The sequence below is a fragment of the Ahaetulla prasina genome, chromosome 13 (genome assembly GCF_028640845.1).
Source record: "Ahaetulla prasina isolate Xishuangbanna chromosome 13, ASM2864084v1, whole genome shotgun sequence".
Taxonomy (NCBI): domain Eukaryota; kingdom Metazoa; phylum Chordata; class Lepidosauria; order Squamata; family Colubridae; genus Ahaetulla; species Ahaetulla prasina.
In genome coordinates, this window is record NC_080551.1 from 2,622,087 (window position 1) to 2,638,112 (window position 16,026).

At 43.3% G+C, this 16,026-nt stretch overlaps 1 protein-coding gene across 9 annotated transcripts in view; it reads right to left on the reverse strand.

The window, feature by feature from the left end:
• Positions 1–16,026, reverse strand: part of MAP2K5 (mitogen-activated protein kinase kinase 5) — a 197,670-nt gene that overhangs the window by 51,434 nt on the left and 130,210 nt on the right. For all 9 annotated transcript variants that reach the window (XR_009152052.1, XM_058156774.1, XM_058156775.1 and 6 more), the window contains 2 exons: positions 2,012–2,038; positions 1,650–1,682 (listed from right to left, as the gene is read on the reverse strand). Coding sequence is in view for 8 of the 9 variants with exons in the window: in XM_058156774.1 (XP_058012757.1) it covers positions 1,650–1,682; positions 2,012–2,038 (60 nt within the window). In the remaining variant the exon portion in view is untranslated. The remainder of the gene's footprint in view (positions 1–1,649; positions 1,683–2,011; positions 2,039–16,026) is intronic.

A 16,026-nucleotide genomic window follows, 5' to 3' on the forward strand; every position in this document is an offset into this window, starting at 1 on the left:
TCTGAATAAGCAGAAATACAGATTAAAAAAAGAAGTTTCAGCAGAACAATGGATTCTGTTAGAAGACTGCAAGTGATTCCAGAAATTGGACAGATATCCGAGACCTGGTCTTTGTCTCAAAATACAACCCAATTCCTCTGAGTAGGGTCCTCAGTCTTATTCAGGAGTAACTGCTCAAGATATGCCCCGCCCCTCCTTTGTTCACCTTGCACTCACAACAAACAAAAGCCTCTCACCCGAGTAATTATTTTGTCTTCTGGATCCCCCCTCTTGCCTCCAGTGGCTTTAATAACTTGGCTCCCGCAGCTGGCCACAATTCTCACGGTTTCTTCCAGATTTCATTCATTGGTTTTCTGAGCTGCATCCTCCCACCAACCTACCCACCCACATTTTTCTGTCTCCAGTAAAGACCTGGTGGGGGCTGAAAGGAACTCTAGCCTGTCCTGTTTGATTCCCTTGCTTTCCCCACCACAGAAAGCTTGGAGCAACATGGTCTATCTGGAGAAGAAAGGAGACCACTGAGGGATGGGGCTCTCATGCGTTACCTCTATCTGCAATAACCTCCCCCGAGTCAAAGCAGAAATCAAGGGGTTCGCCGAGTTCAAGGAAAGAAGACCCTTCTGCCATCCCAGGTACCCTGAAAGGGGCACATCCAGCCCCTTTGCTGCAGTTTCCTCTCTGAAATGCAGGGGCTGCTGCTGCCCCTTGTCCCCCAGGGGTCTAAGACAACTCTCTGCGGCCAATTCACCACACCCAACTTCCCACAGGACAGCTGGCAACAGGACAATTTAACGCTGTATTAATAATGTCATTCAGGTACTTTTATTATTGGTGACCACGTTTTTGTTGAAATCACTGCAACTCTTGTATTTCTGGATTGGCTTTATTTTATTATTATTGGCCACGGTTCTGTCAAAATTAATTTAACCTCTGTACTTGTTGAATTGTCTCGTGCCGAGTTGTCCCACGGCCAGGTGACCATGGGGAATTGGCAGCAGTGAATTGTCCCATTCCGGTCACCCAGGGCAGTTGGTGGGCAATTTGCCCGTGTGCTGAAGGAGACACCAGCATCTTGGAGCTTGGATAGGGGGAAGCTTCTGCAGGAAACCTCCAGATTGGGATTAAATGATTACGAAAGGTCCCAGATTTTGCAGAAGAGACACGTCAACAACCACTTTCTCCCACAAGACGCCTCCTTCCAATCTGTTCTTGTTTACCACTCAACTCTGACCCCTGTTAACGGGGCTCCCTTTTTTTAGCACACCTCAAGCCAGCCTCCTTCAGAAGCCAAATCGCAGCTTGCCTCGCTTTGCATTACCTCATCTGGCAAGGCGGAGAGGCGATCAATTAACGCAGGGCTGGCTTCTACGGTCTCCCTTTTCCTTTCCAGGAGGGGGAAGAAAAAGAGAGAGGGAGAGATTTTCCTGAAAACAGCCTCATTTCCCCCAGAATTCAAGAGGAAGGCTCAGGAAAAAAACGGTACAAAGCAGAACAAGGCCAAGCGGAGTCGACGGCTCAGAGCCGCACAAGGCAACTTGTCTCGCTGTTGAGGATGTCGGGCCATTGTGCTTCATTAGGAAACAAAATATAAGCTTTCCAGTCCATTAGGGATGACTTTAGGAGTGAAAGCACATAAGACAGCGACTCACCTCATCAACAATGCACTGGAGTAACTGGAGAGGCTGTGATAGAAAGGGTGGAGGGGGGGAAACAGGGGAAAGAAGTATTAGGCTATATGCAATATCTTTACATGGAGTGGAAAAGGAAAAAAAAATCATTAATGCAATAAAATATAGCAAGATTAATCAACAGCAGCAAACTCTTATAAAAACATCGTGGCTCAGGATGTCCTATTATTTCTAATGGTACCTAATCTAATACAGGCAGTTAAAGGTTTGCTTTTTCCGCAAAATGCAATTTGCTAAGTTTAAAACAAGGCATTCAAGCATGCGAAGAAGCAGCCATCAGGAAAAAGAAAAGTGAATTTTTTTCCCAAACTCATAAAGCTTACCATTAAAGATCCCTGGTTTTTCTGAATCTGAAAAGGGGGGAGAAAAAGGGGAGGCAATATGTAATTAGCATGTCATAATCAAAATGACTCACTTGGACACATTATGATCACTGAGAGAAAATTATTGTATCGCTGGTGGCAATTTGTGGGCATGTGTTAACACAATTTACATAATGAAAATACACAAATGTTAATAGCTCGCTTCTCATTTATAGGCGAAAGTCAGCAGAATGTTAATTTCACACAACACTTTTTAGTACCCTCCAGGTTGTATTAGAATAGGGAGAAAAAGCATAATCCATTTCAAAAGGCTGTTTACGATTCAGATATAAATAATGTTTTATATTGCTAGATTGTGAGCACTGCGCTTAATGTTGCAATCATTGCTAATGTTATGAAGCTCACTCTTTTTAAATTAAAAACCGATTTATTTAAAATTGAAATTAAATCATAGTCAGAAATTAGAATTTTGGATTACTGCCAGGGTCTGCTCATAATCCCCTCTTTTTTTTTTTTTTAAGAAAACTTTAATTATGTAGCCAAACTATCTGCCTGTACTTGGTGAATACTAGTTGATGCTCCACTTTTGAGAGTTTACTACATGCTCTCAAACCCCATAGCTACTTTCCGTATATCTACTTTAGGTTCGAGAAATGCATGTCTTTTGGGCAATTCCCCTATTCCCAATGACCTTGACGGGTGCCTGCAAGACTCAAGCCGAGATCTGAACTGAAATTGTATAGGGGTCTCCTACTTGAGGAAGAGGTTGGACTAGAAGACCTCCAAGTCCCTTCCAACTCTATTCTATGTTCTATGGACAAATCAAATCACTTCAGCTATACCTGCTCAGAAAGCCAGTTTCGTGGTCAGGAGAGCCACGGATGGACCAAGAGACCTGAAGGTGTCTTTCTGTGGGTGAAGTCCCTGCTAGCTGTCAGTAATCCATCCAACCTTTTGCACAGATCAACACAGGTCCCCTCCGTTTTATAGCATGCTATTGGACATCCCTTTATTTATTCACTAGAATTTATAGTCTACCCCATGCCAAGGGGAGTTTTTTTTTTTTAAAGAAGTCTAAAAAGTCCAAATTAAGTAGCAAAAACGCTGTGAGGTCACAAAGCATACTTAAAAAAGATTTCTGGGATAACACGGAAAGGCACGAACCTAAAACATCTTTATTTTTCTTGCAATGGTTGACCCTTCCCATTCAATATTCCCAGCTCAGCAATGTCAGAAATGATGAATGGCTGGTATGCTGACCATCGGCTTCATGGGCTCTTTCTTCCCAATTTGCTGGAGGCTTTCTCTCTTAAGTAAAAGTTTGCCCAGGTAACGATGCACAATGGAACCCAGCCCAAATCCATAGCTGAACCTACGCCCCCACCCTAGGAGGGCAGGAAGGCGTGGCCAGCTCAATGTCACCCGTGTCGGCAATGCCTGTTGTGGCCCGAGCACTCTGCCAGCGAAAAGAGGCTCCCAAGCTCTGTTTTTGGCTGCGACGTCATCCTGCAACCTTCTGCCAGTGAAAGCAGAGCCCGCGAGGGCCACCTGCGGCCCTCCCGAGTGCCGTTTCCCTGGCGGAGGCACCACGGGCTGGTCCTTCATGTTTCCAGCGTGGCCCTACAGGCCAGATCTAACCGCCCCAGTGTTCTGTCTCCGTCCTCACTCTGGAGTAACGAGCTGGCCTACAGCCAGTGGGTTCACGGCTCTATCAGTCCTGGCCGAGAAAACGCAGCTGCCTGCCAAAAAGTTCAAACAGATTAAAACTTCAGCTCACTTCGACATGGTTCAGCTAATTTGCTTCCCGTGGAACTGAGACCAGTCCCAAAGCTCCTTATATATCCTGTGGGGTGGGGCTCCTGCCCCACCCTTCCCTTTGATGACGCCGCCTCTCTAATCTTCTGAAGCGCGGGTCGATCCAGGCTTGATTAGTATGATTATCAGCTGCGTCTGAAGGCGTAGCCTGAGGAAGGGAGGAATCAGGGGATGTCGGCCTCATTACATCCTCCGACTGGCCTGGTTCTGGCTCCTGGAGCCGGGCCAAAGGAATCAGTGCTTCTGAGGTAAGCCTTACCGGCCCTTCCCCCTCACTCTCAGAATCACTTTCGGGTATGGGGCCAGGTTCGGGGGCTGGAGCCACAACACCCAGCCCCTGGGCCTTGAGTTTGACACCCCTGCTCTCGACCATTCACTTAGCAACTGAAGTTAAAACAGGGCTGAAAAAAATGACGTACGATGGATTCCCATGATCATGTAATCGCAATTTAGGCATTTGGCAACTGGTATGTATTTACTACTACTAATTTTATTAAGAAAAATATTAAACAGGTCAAACTAATATGAGAACTTAATATAAAAATACATAAAAAAGGAAAAGGAAAAAGTGTAGAAAATAAAACGCTCCAAGGAAGTAGTAAGAAAAAGAAACTTCCTCCTTCATCCCCAGCAAGTATATTCGACATTAGGAACTGATCACTGTCTCTTAAAATACAACCAAATGCATCTCCATTCCATACTTCATCCTGTTTCCTATAAACTTATTTCTAAATCTTATACATCAGCAAAGGTCCAGCAAAAATTAAGAGGCACTTAGCAACATAAATACATAATCTCCGTTTCCATTTAATCTAAATCCTGCTCATCCCTTGCTTTAATAATAAAAACCTAATCCCAATTAATAATTAAGCATTGTAAAAAATTAAACACTGTTAAACATTACCAGAATTAGTCACCCTTATTTACATATTAAAAATAACACAGATATTGCAAGATAAGCCATTTCTCCCCATGAAATATTATTTTAAAAAAGCTATCCAGTCAAGATAACCAATAAACATCACCAGAGATAGCAAATTGTTATTTATCCATAATCAAATAAACCAACTATGTACTTTTTTTCCTTCTTTCTCCTGGCCATCATTCAGTCCCACAGATAATATTCTAATTCCTGTTTTCTTCTTTGTCTCTTTTCTCAAAATTCTTGCCATCTTTAAACATTTGTAGCTTCTGTGTAGAAACTCCAGTACATTCAGTTTCAAAGGGTAATCCATATTACTCCTTCAATACATTATTTATATATTTTGTCTGCCATGTATTTTCCACGGTTGCAGCTCCCAGAGTCACATGATCACCATTTAGATTAGAATGGATGAGCTGGAAGGGATCTTGGAGGTCTTCTAGTCCAGCCCCCTGCTCAAGCAGGAAGCCCTATACCATCTCAGACAAGTGACTCTCTAGTCCCTTCTGAAAAACCTCCAGCGATGGAGCACCCACGATTTCTGGAGGCAAGCTGTTCACTGGTTAATTGTCCTCACTGTCAGGAAGTTTCTCCTTAATTCTAGGTTGCTTCTCTCTTTGATTAGTTTCCAACCATTGTTTCTTGTCCTGCCTTCTGGTGCTTTGGAAAATAACTTGACACCCCCCCCCCCACACTCTTTTTTGTGGCAGCTCCTCAAATACTGGAATACTGCTATCATGTTGCCCCTAATTCTTCTTTTCTTTAGATTGACCAAACCCAAATCCTGCAGCCGTTCTTCATATGTTTTAGTCTCCAGGCCTTTGATCATCTCAGTTGCTCTTCTCTGAACTTTTTCCAAAGTCTCAACATCTTTTTTTGTAGTATGGGGACCAGAACTTGTTGCAGTATTCCAGGTGTGGTTTATAAAGCGATACTAATACTTCACGTGATTTTTATTCTATGCCTCTGTTTATATAACCCATTTGTGACCTTCCCAGCTGGAGTCTGACAAGCAGAGTCAATGGGGGAAAGCTGGATTCACTTAACAACTGTGTCCCCCAAAAAAGTCATAAAATCAGGCAATCATGTGAGGACTCACAGCTGCATTACTTAGTGACAGATGTTCCAGTCCCAATTGTGGTCCTAAGTCAAGGACTACATGTATGGGGATTCCTATGAACTTCCCCCAATCTAGGTATCCTGCAGAGCAGCTGCAGTCCTAACATCCCTAGGCAGGCCAAGTTAGGGAAGCCTGTACAGGTAGTCCTCAACTTACAACCACAAGTGAGCCCAAAATTTCTGTTAAGCGAGACATTTGGTAAGTGATTTTCCCCCCTGATTTTACGACCTTTCTTGCCACAGTTGCGAATCTGGCTTCCCCATTGACTTTGCTTGTCAGAAGGTCGCAAAAGCTGATCACATGACCCCGGGACACAGCAACGGTCATAAGTATGAATCATTTGTCAACCATCTGAATTTCGATCACCTGACTGTGGGGATGCTGCGAAGGTCATAAGTGTCACTTTTCTCAGTGTCATTGTAACTTTGAACGGTCACTAAACGAACTGTTCCAAGTCGAAGACTACCTGTATTACATTGCTCAGGTTTTGATGATAGTAGGGCCAAGTTCCATCTGGTGGCATTTTTCTTACCCCACCATCTATCTCCTACATTGGGAACCGGAGGGGCAGAAGATGCAACACGAAAGGGCAACTGGAACCAAATCCTGTGCCCTCAGTTGAACCCATTTGGAGCTACCAGGCCCAAGTTTAGCAGAAAATGGCACCTGGGGGTTTCAAAGATAAGCGTTTACATGTTTCCTCTTTATTTTTCTTGGTAAAACGTCCATTCCAGGTATCTGAATACAGTCGGTCCTTCTCCTGCTTCCAGTCTACTGCCTGGGTGAAGCAGCAGGACATTTTGGTCAGCTTCAACACTAAGAAGGAAGGGACCCAGCTAGGATGCTCAGATAATGGAAGAAGATGAGCTAAAACCCAGCAAAAGTATTTCATCAGGAGAAGCAGTCAGTATAAAATATATGTGCTGGGAGGATGGATGAAAATAGGGGTGGGGTGGGGTGTTAACAGATGCCAAGACAGGAGGGCCCAGAATGTCTGGTGGGAGGGAGCATTCATCAAGGAACCTGGCTTTCAACCAAAACACACAGCCTATTCCATTCCTTGTTGTGTGTTATACTTTGGCACTCCTGTAAAGTCGGACATCTACAGAAAGCAAACTGGGGTGAAATCAGATTTCAGTAATAATTTATTTTAGAATAGAATAGAATTTTTTATTGGCCAAGTGTGATTGGACACACAAGGAATTTGTCTTGGTGCATATGCTCTCAGTGTACATAAAAGAAAAGATACGTTCATCAAGGTACAACATTTACAACACAATTGATGATCAATATAGCAATATAAATCATAAGGATTGCCAGCAACAAGTTATAGTCATACAGTCATAAGTGGAAAGAGATTGGTGATGGGAACTATGAAACGATTAATAGTAGTGCAGATTCAGTAAATAGTCTGACAGTGTTGAGGGAATTATTTGTTTAGCAGAGTGATGGCCTTCGGGAAAAAACTGTTCTTGTGTCTAGTTGTTCTGGTGTGCAGTGCTCTATAGCGTCGTTTTGAGGGTAGGAGTTGAAACAGTTTATGTCCAGGATGCGAGGGATCTGCAAATATTTTCACGGCCCTCTTCTTGATTCGTGCAGTATACAGGTCCTCAATGGAAGGCAAGTTGGTAGCAATTATTTTTCCCGCAGTTCTAATTATCCTCTGAAGTCTGTGTTTTTCTTGTTGGGTTGCAGAACCGAACCAGACAGTTATAGAGGTGCAAATGACAGACTCAATAATTCCTCTGTAGAATTGGATCAGCAGCTCCTTGGGCAGTTTGAGCTTACTGAGTTGGCGCAGAAAGAACATTCTTTGTTGTCCTTTTTAATGATGTTTTGATGTTAGCTGTCCATTTGAGATCTTGCGATATGATAGAACCCAGAAATTTGAAGGTTTCTACTGTTGATACTGTGTTGTCAAGTATTGTGAGAGGTGGAAGTATGGAAGGGTTTTTCCTAAAGTCTACCACCATTTCTACGGTTTTGAGTGTGTTCAGTTCCAGATTGTTTTGGTTGCACCACAAGGCTAGTCGTTCGACCTCTCGTCTATATGCGGATTCGTCATTGTCTCGAATGAGACCAATCACTGTTGTGTCATCTGCGAACTTCAGTAGCTTAACAGATGGATCATTGGAGATGCAGTCATTGGTATACAGAGAGAAGAGAAGTGGAGAGAGCACACAGCCTTGGGGGGCCCCTGTGCTAATTGTACAGGTATTTGATGTGATCTTGCTTAGCTTCACCTGCTGCTTCCTGTTTGTTAGGAAGCTTGTGATCCACTTACAAGTCTTGTACCTATTCCAACATTTTGCATCGCAGGAGGGGTCCCCAGACTTTGCAACTTTTAAGACTTGTGGACTTCACAATGGCGATTGAGGAATTCTGCAAGCTGAAGTCCACAAATCTTAGAAGTTGCCAAGTTTGGAGATGCCTGCTTACCAGCATCTGGAACGGGTTTCTCAATTGTAAGTCGCTAATGTTCTTCCTGCAGGAAGATTCAAAAGTTGGTTGTCGGTACAAGGTAGGTCAAGGGTTCCAAGTAGAGGCTGGGAGGGCTGACTCTTCATCTGCTAACTCTGCTAAAAGACCTGATTGGAAGGACCAACCTACTTTCCAAAGCACCCGAAGGCCAGACAAGGAGTAATGGATGGAAACTGAACAAGGAGAGAGTCAACCTGGAAATAAGGAAGAATTTTCTGACAGTGAGAACAATCAACCCATGGAACAGACGTTGCCTTCCGAGGTTATGGGAGTTTCATCACTGGAGGCTTTCAAGAAGAGATTGAACTGCCAGTTGTCAGAAATGGTGTAGGGTGGGGGGTTGGACTAGATGACCTACAAGGTCCCTTCCAACTCTCTTAATCTGTTATCTGTTACCATATTTTCCCCTAAGCCTTTGCTGGCAGGGTGTCCAAACTCTGTTTCTCTAAGGCACATTTTCCAGTGCAACATAATGCTGCTTACTTTCTCCAACCCTGCAAACCTGGAACATTTCAGCAATCAAAACAGCCAACTCAACCAACCAAGCATCTGATGTTAGGTTATACTGGGGACATTGCTTGGTAAGATTTTTCAATGGAAGGTGCTAGACTGGGAGGGTTCTCCTCTTTTGGCCCCCATGAGAAGCTCCCCTTGGGCTAGGAGGAATATTCTCCAGCTCTGGAGGCCTTAACTTGTCAGTTCTTTGTAGCCAATTTCTGGAACTCTTCCTGGGCTGTTCTGACTGCTCAGCTAGGCTTCTCTGGGCCCTGTTTGGTGGGACTGAGCCAAGCAGAAACTCCACCCAGAAGCCTTAAAATAATTCCTGCAGCAATTACTAGTATAACACATATGAAAGACTCAGAAAACTTTTAAATTCCTCTATAAATTATCATAATCTACCACTACTACTAGTACTATAGGTAGTCCTTGAATTACAACCATAATGGAGTCCACAATTATAGCTATAAGTTGTGATGTTATAAAGTGGGTCACCGCATGACTGGATCCAATTTTACAACCGTTTTGGGGGTGGCCATTAAGTGAACCCATTGTTGGCTATGGGGCAGGAAACCGAATGTAAACACCAGTTTTCCAGCAAAATTGTTGTCAGCAGGGCACTGCAAATGGCTGTTAACGCAGGCCAGCTGCGGAGCCCCCAAAACGCAGTCATGAGATTGGGGGGTAGGGGGGAGAAAGATATCAAAATTTCAGACCCGGGTCATAAGTAGCTTGTGGATGTCCCTCGTAACGCTGGTCGTAACACTAAGCAACTGGTCATAAGTCAAGGACTATCTGTACTTTTGTTTTTAACTCTGGGAGAAGACTGCACAGACTCAGTGGATGAATAGCATATCAAGTGAAACAGTATATTCTATAGATTCCTTGGAGTGCTCAATAAAACACATTCTCATTTATATCCAGAGGGAAGTGTCTATGGAGATTCTCAACCATCTAGGTCTCAAAAGGCAACTGGGTTTTGGTTTTTCCTGAAGAGGTTTTGTCCCCAAGCGAAACGTCTTCAAGGAAAAACAAAGCTCAGTTGCCTTTTGAAAAAGCACCTTTGGGACATCCCCAGAAGGAAGGTTGGGTGGGAAAACTGGTTAAAAGTGCAAGAAGTTTCAGATATTTCATGTAATAGTTAAATTCATGGATGTTTTTGCAAAATACATGGTTGACCTGCACCCAATTCTAGTTCTTTATTTCTTCCTCTGTTATTCTTCCTTGAATAACAACAATAACAACAACAACAACAACAACAATAAAAGCCACTTTCTTCAGTCAAGGGACTCTAAAAGAATCCATTCTTCTGCAGCTCAGGGAACAACCCAACCATTTTTACATCCTGCTTTCCTTAATATTTGGCTCCTCTCCTGGAAGTTTTCTTAAATACAGATGTAGCAACTCCTCATAGTAATAAATCTGATGGGATGCCAGATTAGCAGATCATAAAACAAAAAGCGAAAATGAAGTACAGTAGAATAGCATACAGTGCAAAGTTACACTGAAAACATACTTTTCCAACACGTTCTAAGCTCTAAATACTAAAAATAAAGCTGCCTTTGATTATATTAACATGACAATTCACTTCCATAAATAATCTGTTTTGGGATCAAAGCAACACTTGTTCTTTTTTTCATGCCAACATATAAATCTCATAGTTGTAATGATGTACTTCTGCCTCCCTCCCTCCCTTCAGCTACCCAGTTATGGAAATACATGTAAAACTATGGGAAGGTCTCTTTTTTTTTTTTCCTGCTGAAATACTTTGGAAATAAAAGGATAATCCTTCAAATGCCTTGTTCTGAACATGGCACTCAGAATTATTCCACAATCAATTTTTTCACAGCACTTGAGCTCTGTAGGTATCCTGTGCCAGAAAAAGCTACATTGGGTTTTACTCTATTTGGGTAGCCTTTGCTATCCAAACAGTGATATTATGCATCTTCTACTATGATATTACTGAAAAGGTATAACCTACAGTTAATTATATCTGTACCCATTCCACTGACTCACAGAAAATGTATGTAAGCAAGTCTTATGTGCTGTAATGCAACATGTCATAATTTATTCTTAAATAGGAAAACTATACTGAATTTTAAACTATATTTTGGTAGGAACAGAAGATGTCACTTCATGAAAATCTACATATTTATAGGTGTTCTGCACATATTCAGTGAGAAAACCCGTATAAAATGAACTTATTTTTTTAAAATTGAAACAGTAAATAATAGATTAATTCCTTTATTTTCTGTGAAGACTAATAAAATATAGCTCTTCTTTTCTTACAATTCACCATGGAAAACAGCATTATTTTGACATCAACATGTGAATAATGTTTAATGTCTTTTAAATGGTTCCAAACAGTTATACGTTAAATGACAACAGATTTCGCTGTTATTTTGAAACTGGCTGTTTGCTGCTCTTCAATTATTCCACAAAATAAATGTTTAAATGATACTTCAATCAATTGAAAAAGGAAAATATCAGCGAAGCAGCTTTTCTAGTTAAACAAAATTATATGTCCTTTCTCTCTTCCTTTGACAAGTAGCTCTTGCATCAAAATGAAAACAGGCGAAACATGGTCAATATTATGGATTACACACAAGAAAAAGAACCTTGGAGCTTGGTAGTATCAAGGAGCTGGAGCAACAGCTTCAATTAAAACCAGCCAATTACTCAGCCCTTTAAGATGCTGCAAATAAATGAATTGCTTTTAAATGGAAGTCCTTGGATGAAGGGTTCTTTGACCCACCATTCGATTGCACTAACAGGAATCATAATGAGGGAGGAATTGCTGAAACAAAATATTTCTTTTCTCCCACCCAAAAAGAAAAAAAAAGGTTTTTGAATCAAAAGCTTTTTGTAAAATGTTTGATATTGCAAAAGGAAGAAGGTCTATGGAGATTTTCAATTATCTAGGTCATGGTTGTCCTAAAGGTGCTTTTTCAAAAGACAACTGGACTTCCTTTGTTTTTGCTTGAAGACGTTTCGCTCCTCACCCAAGAAGCTTCTTCAGTTCTGACTGAATGGTGGAGAATGGAAGAATCTATATTCCTTGCAGTCATCAGCACTCTTTCCGAGAGTCATTGAGGTCACGTGGAGGTTTATTTGTGCCTTAAGGGTCACCTGGATAGTGCAAATGGGTGTGGAACCTTCTTGGAACTGGGGAAAGGACAACACAGTCCTTTCCTTCCATTCTCCACCATTCAGTTAGAACTGAAGAAGCTTCTTGGATGAGAAGCGAAATACCTTCAAGCAAAAACAAAGAAAACCCAGTTGCCTTTTGCAAAACTACCTTTGGGAAAAGGAAAAAGGGCAAAAATATAATTTTGTGGACCACTGTAGATTACTTCTGGATTCCTGCCTACTTCCTTTCCTTTCTATTTCTGGGCAAAAGCCCTCACCCCAACCTGGACAGTTCAGCATATCTGGAAGGGCTTCCACATACAAGGTCTTCCCACACCTCTGCTATCTCCTGAAAATGTCATGGATTGGAGACATTAGGCTGCGCGGGAGCATATAGTGCAGCGCTCCTGGGAAGCCTCATCAGGAATCCTATTGGAGATGCCACATCCCCAAATCCTTGGACCCAGTTCAATGGGAATCTAGGGTTACACACACACACACACCCCGGAAGAGCAGTCTGCAGCTTGTCTTTTCAGGCGTGGAAAAGTTTCTGGTCAGAGTTGTCAGCAGCACCTCTCCCGAGATGCTTTGGATCCAGCCCCTCCTGACAGAATTATTTATTAATTAATTTATTTATTTATAAATTAAATTTCTAGACCGCCCTTCTCCCGAAGGACTCAGGGCGGTGTACAGCCATATTAAAATACATAAATAGACAATAAATTTAAAATAGTTTTAAAATGAAATATTTAACCGGCCAATTTAACTAAAAATAACCAAACCAATTAAAATCAATACAAAATTTAAAATTTAAAATTTAAAAAACTAAAAAATCTAATCCAGTCCTGCGCACCTGAATAAGTATGTTTTAAGTTCACGGCGGAAGGTTCTAAGGTCCGAGAGTTGGCGAAGTCCTGGGGGGAGCTCGTTCCAGAGGGTGGGAGCCCCCGCAGAGAAGGCCCTTCCCCTGGGCGTCGCCAGACGACACTGCCTAGCTGACGGCACCCTGAGGAGTCCCTCTCTGTGAGAGCGCACGGGTCGGTGAGAGGTATTCGGTAGCAGAAGGCGGTCCCGTAAATAGCCCGGCCCTATGCCATGGAGCGCTTTAAAGGTGATCACCAACACCTTGAAGCGCACCCGGAAGGCCACAGGTAGCCAGTGCAGTCTGCGCAGGATAGGTGTCACCCGGGAGCCACGAGGGGCTCCTTCTATCACCCGCGCAGCCGCATTCTGGACTAACTGCAGTCTCCGAATGCCCCTCAAGGGGAGCCCCATGTAGAGAGCATTGCAGTAATCTAGGCGAGACGTCACGAGGGCGTGAGTGACCGTGCATAGGGCATCCCGGTCTAGAAAGGGGCGCAACTGGCGCACCAGGCGAACCTGGTAAAAAGCTCTCCTGGAGACGGCCGCCAAATGATCTTCAAAGGACAGCCGTTCATCCAGGAGGACGCCCAAGTTGCGCACCCTCTCCATCGGGGCCAATGACTCGCCCCCAACAGTCAGCCGCGGCTGCAGCTGACTGTACCGGGATGCCGGCATCCATAGCCACTCTGTCTTGGAGGGATTGAGCTTGAGCCTGTTTCTCCCCATCCAGACCCGTACGGCTTCCAGGGAATTAAGGGAATTAAGGGAAAACATCATCCAATAGCTGGGTCTGCCCTTGGAGACAGCTTGGGACCTCTGATTCATGCAGGAAGGAGTGGTGAAACGTCTAGTTGAAAGCTTTTTTGTGTTGTTTACATTTTGGAAGTCTTACATCAGCTGTCTTCTCACTAATATTGGTACTGCTGAGCATGGAGGGCAATCTTTAAAGGCCTGTTCCGTGGACGTCTTTCCTTCCAGAAGACCAGACAGCAGATCCATTCCTCCCATGGAAGAAGATGCTTTATTCAGGAACCAAGAGAGGGACTTTAGAGGAGGAGATGAGATGCTTCCAATGTGGATGTCAAGCATTACTTGGAGCCTGAGAGTGGAATGCTGGCTCTGGGTGGGTTGGGCTTCTTGGTATCAGGTTAAAATCTTTTGAGTTACACAGACATTTTAAATTAATCTTTAAATAACTTATCATTTAACTATTCTTTAAATCAGGGGTCTCCAACCTTGGCAACTTTAAGACTTGTGGATTTCAACTCCCAGAGTTCCTCAGCCAGCAAAGCTGTTGAAGTCCACAAGTCTTAAAGTTGCCAAGGTTGGAGACCCTTGATTTAAATAGTGGTTAATTTTTAACCTTCACAGTATTCCTGTCCAGTTTTCTGCATCACACTTTCCATTTTACATATCAGTTTCTACGGTTGGCTTTGCAAGGTAGTTGTAGTGCATGTAGCTTTTATTCTTAGCGATCATTTGAGATAAAACGGTCTACCTCAATGAATGAATGCAAACATTATGGGACAGACAATAATTTCATGATTGCAGACCTTCGGAATATGCCAACCTTCACAAAATAGGCACATTTCATCTGTCTCTGTGTGATTGATTTAAAAGTCTGCTGGGGTCATTGTGCAGAAAGTCCATTTATAGTCTTTTTAACTGAAGAGAAAGTCCTGGAGACTCCATTGAAATCACATAGACCGGAATTACAAAGAAGCTCCTTGGAACAGGAAAAAGTTTCGTTGTACGTTTTCCTAAGATGAATTTCCAGGATAAAATAAAGAGTTTTGCAATCGTCTCTTTCACTTCTGGATCGTGGATTTGTAAATATTACTAAAATGGAGAAATTCTAACGTAGGAAGAACAGCTGAGTAATGTCCCCATTTGGAGGCCAGAGCATAACTCAGAAGACGAAGAGGGAGAGAGAGCTGTTTCCCCCCCCACCCCACCCTTGTGATGATCCACCTTTGTGAAGATACAATCGGGACTACGGTTTCCTTCCCCAGCAAGAGCTGCCTGCTTAAGGCTGTATTTGTGCAAAAGGTTTTCTCTTCCACCTTGGAACATCAGGTCGTCCACCTCCATGGTGGGCTCTGGATCCGAGGCCCAGCCTTTCCACCCACAGCTCCTCTCAATTAGCTGCACCTTGGATGGCGACCTCCCTTTACAAAATCAACCTAAACAAGGCACAGGCTGCCTCGAGTCCCCAAACCCTCTCGATTGCTCACACTTTTGCTTCCCTGGCACTGGACGCCGCTGCCTCTGTCCGCAGCAAAGCAATATGTCATCATTTTGCTGAGCTAACCGGCCTCACAGTCTTGTCCCTCTGAGTTAGGCGCAAGACAGCAACACTTCATCAAACCGTTTGGCCACAGCCAGGCAGGAAAAGGCTGGCAGGAGAGATGGGAAGCGGCCCCCCCACCCCCCACCCGTTTGCAAACCCTGGCTTGCAATTGGCCGTGATTGAAAAAGAGAACAAAAGTTGCCCTTTGGAAGGCAAAGCGCAGACAAGGCTCCTTGCACTGGTCTCTCACCTTGGCAGTTTTGCAATCAGGCATTTCAAGGCTGGCTTGATGATTGCGTGAAAAGGCGTTTCTGCATTTGCCACTTCTTCCTTTTTTGGGGGGGGCGGGGGGGGGAGGGGGAGAGCTTCTTCCCTCCCTCCCTCCCATCTTCTACTTATCACGCTCCTTATTTGAAACAGATTTTTAACAGATAATCTTGCTCATTATAACAATATCTCGCTTGCATTTTATTCAAATAATTCTTAAAAACAGCTTTAAAAGCCGTTTGGAATAAACACCAAGCTTCCCATCAATCAAAAGCAAAAAAATTTCCGCTGGCGGTTGTATAAACATCAGATCAACTCACTGATGTCTTCAAGGATTTCAAACTGAACCATAAAAAACTCCATTAACTTCTGACAAAGAATGCAAATTAATCGCAACATGGGGTGAGATGAAATTAAAGGCTCTATTCTAATCAATGACAAGGCAGGATGAAATATTTACTTCTCTCTCTCTCTCTCTCTCTCTCCCCTCTTCTCTATGCTTCCTGTATTCAGGGTGGACTCCACAAAGTGAGGCTACATGGTAGGTACAATTGTCTCAAACTTGGACAAAATCTGCTTGCAGAGATCCGCCAGCCACCCACACCCTCACCCAAATCTCAGGTGCACAC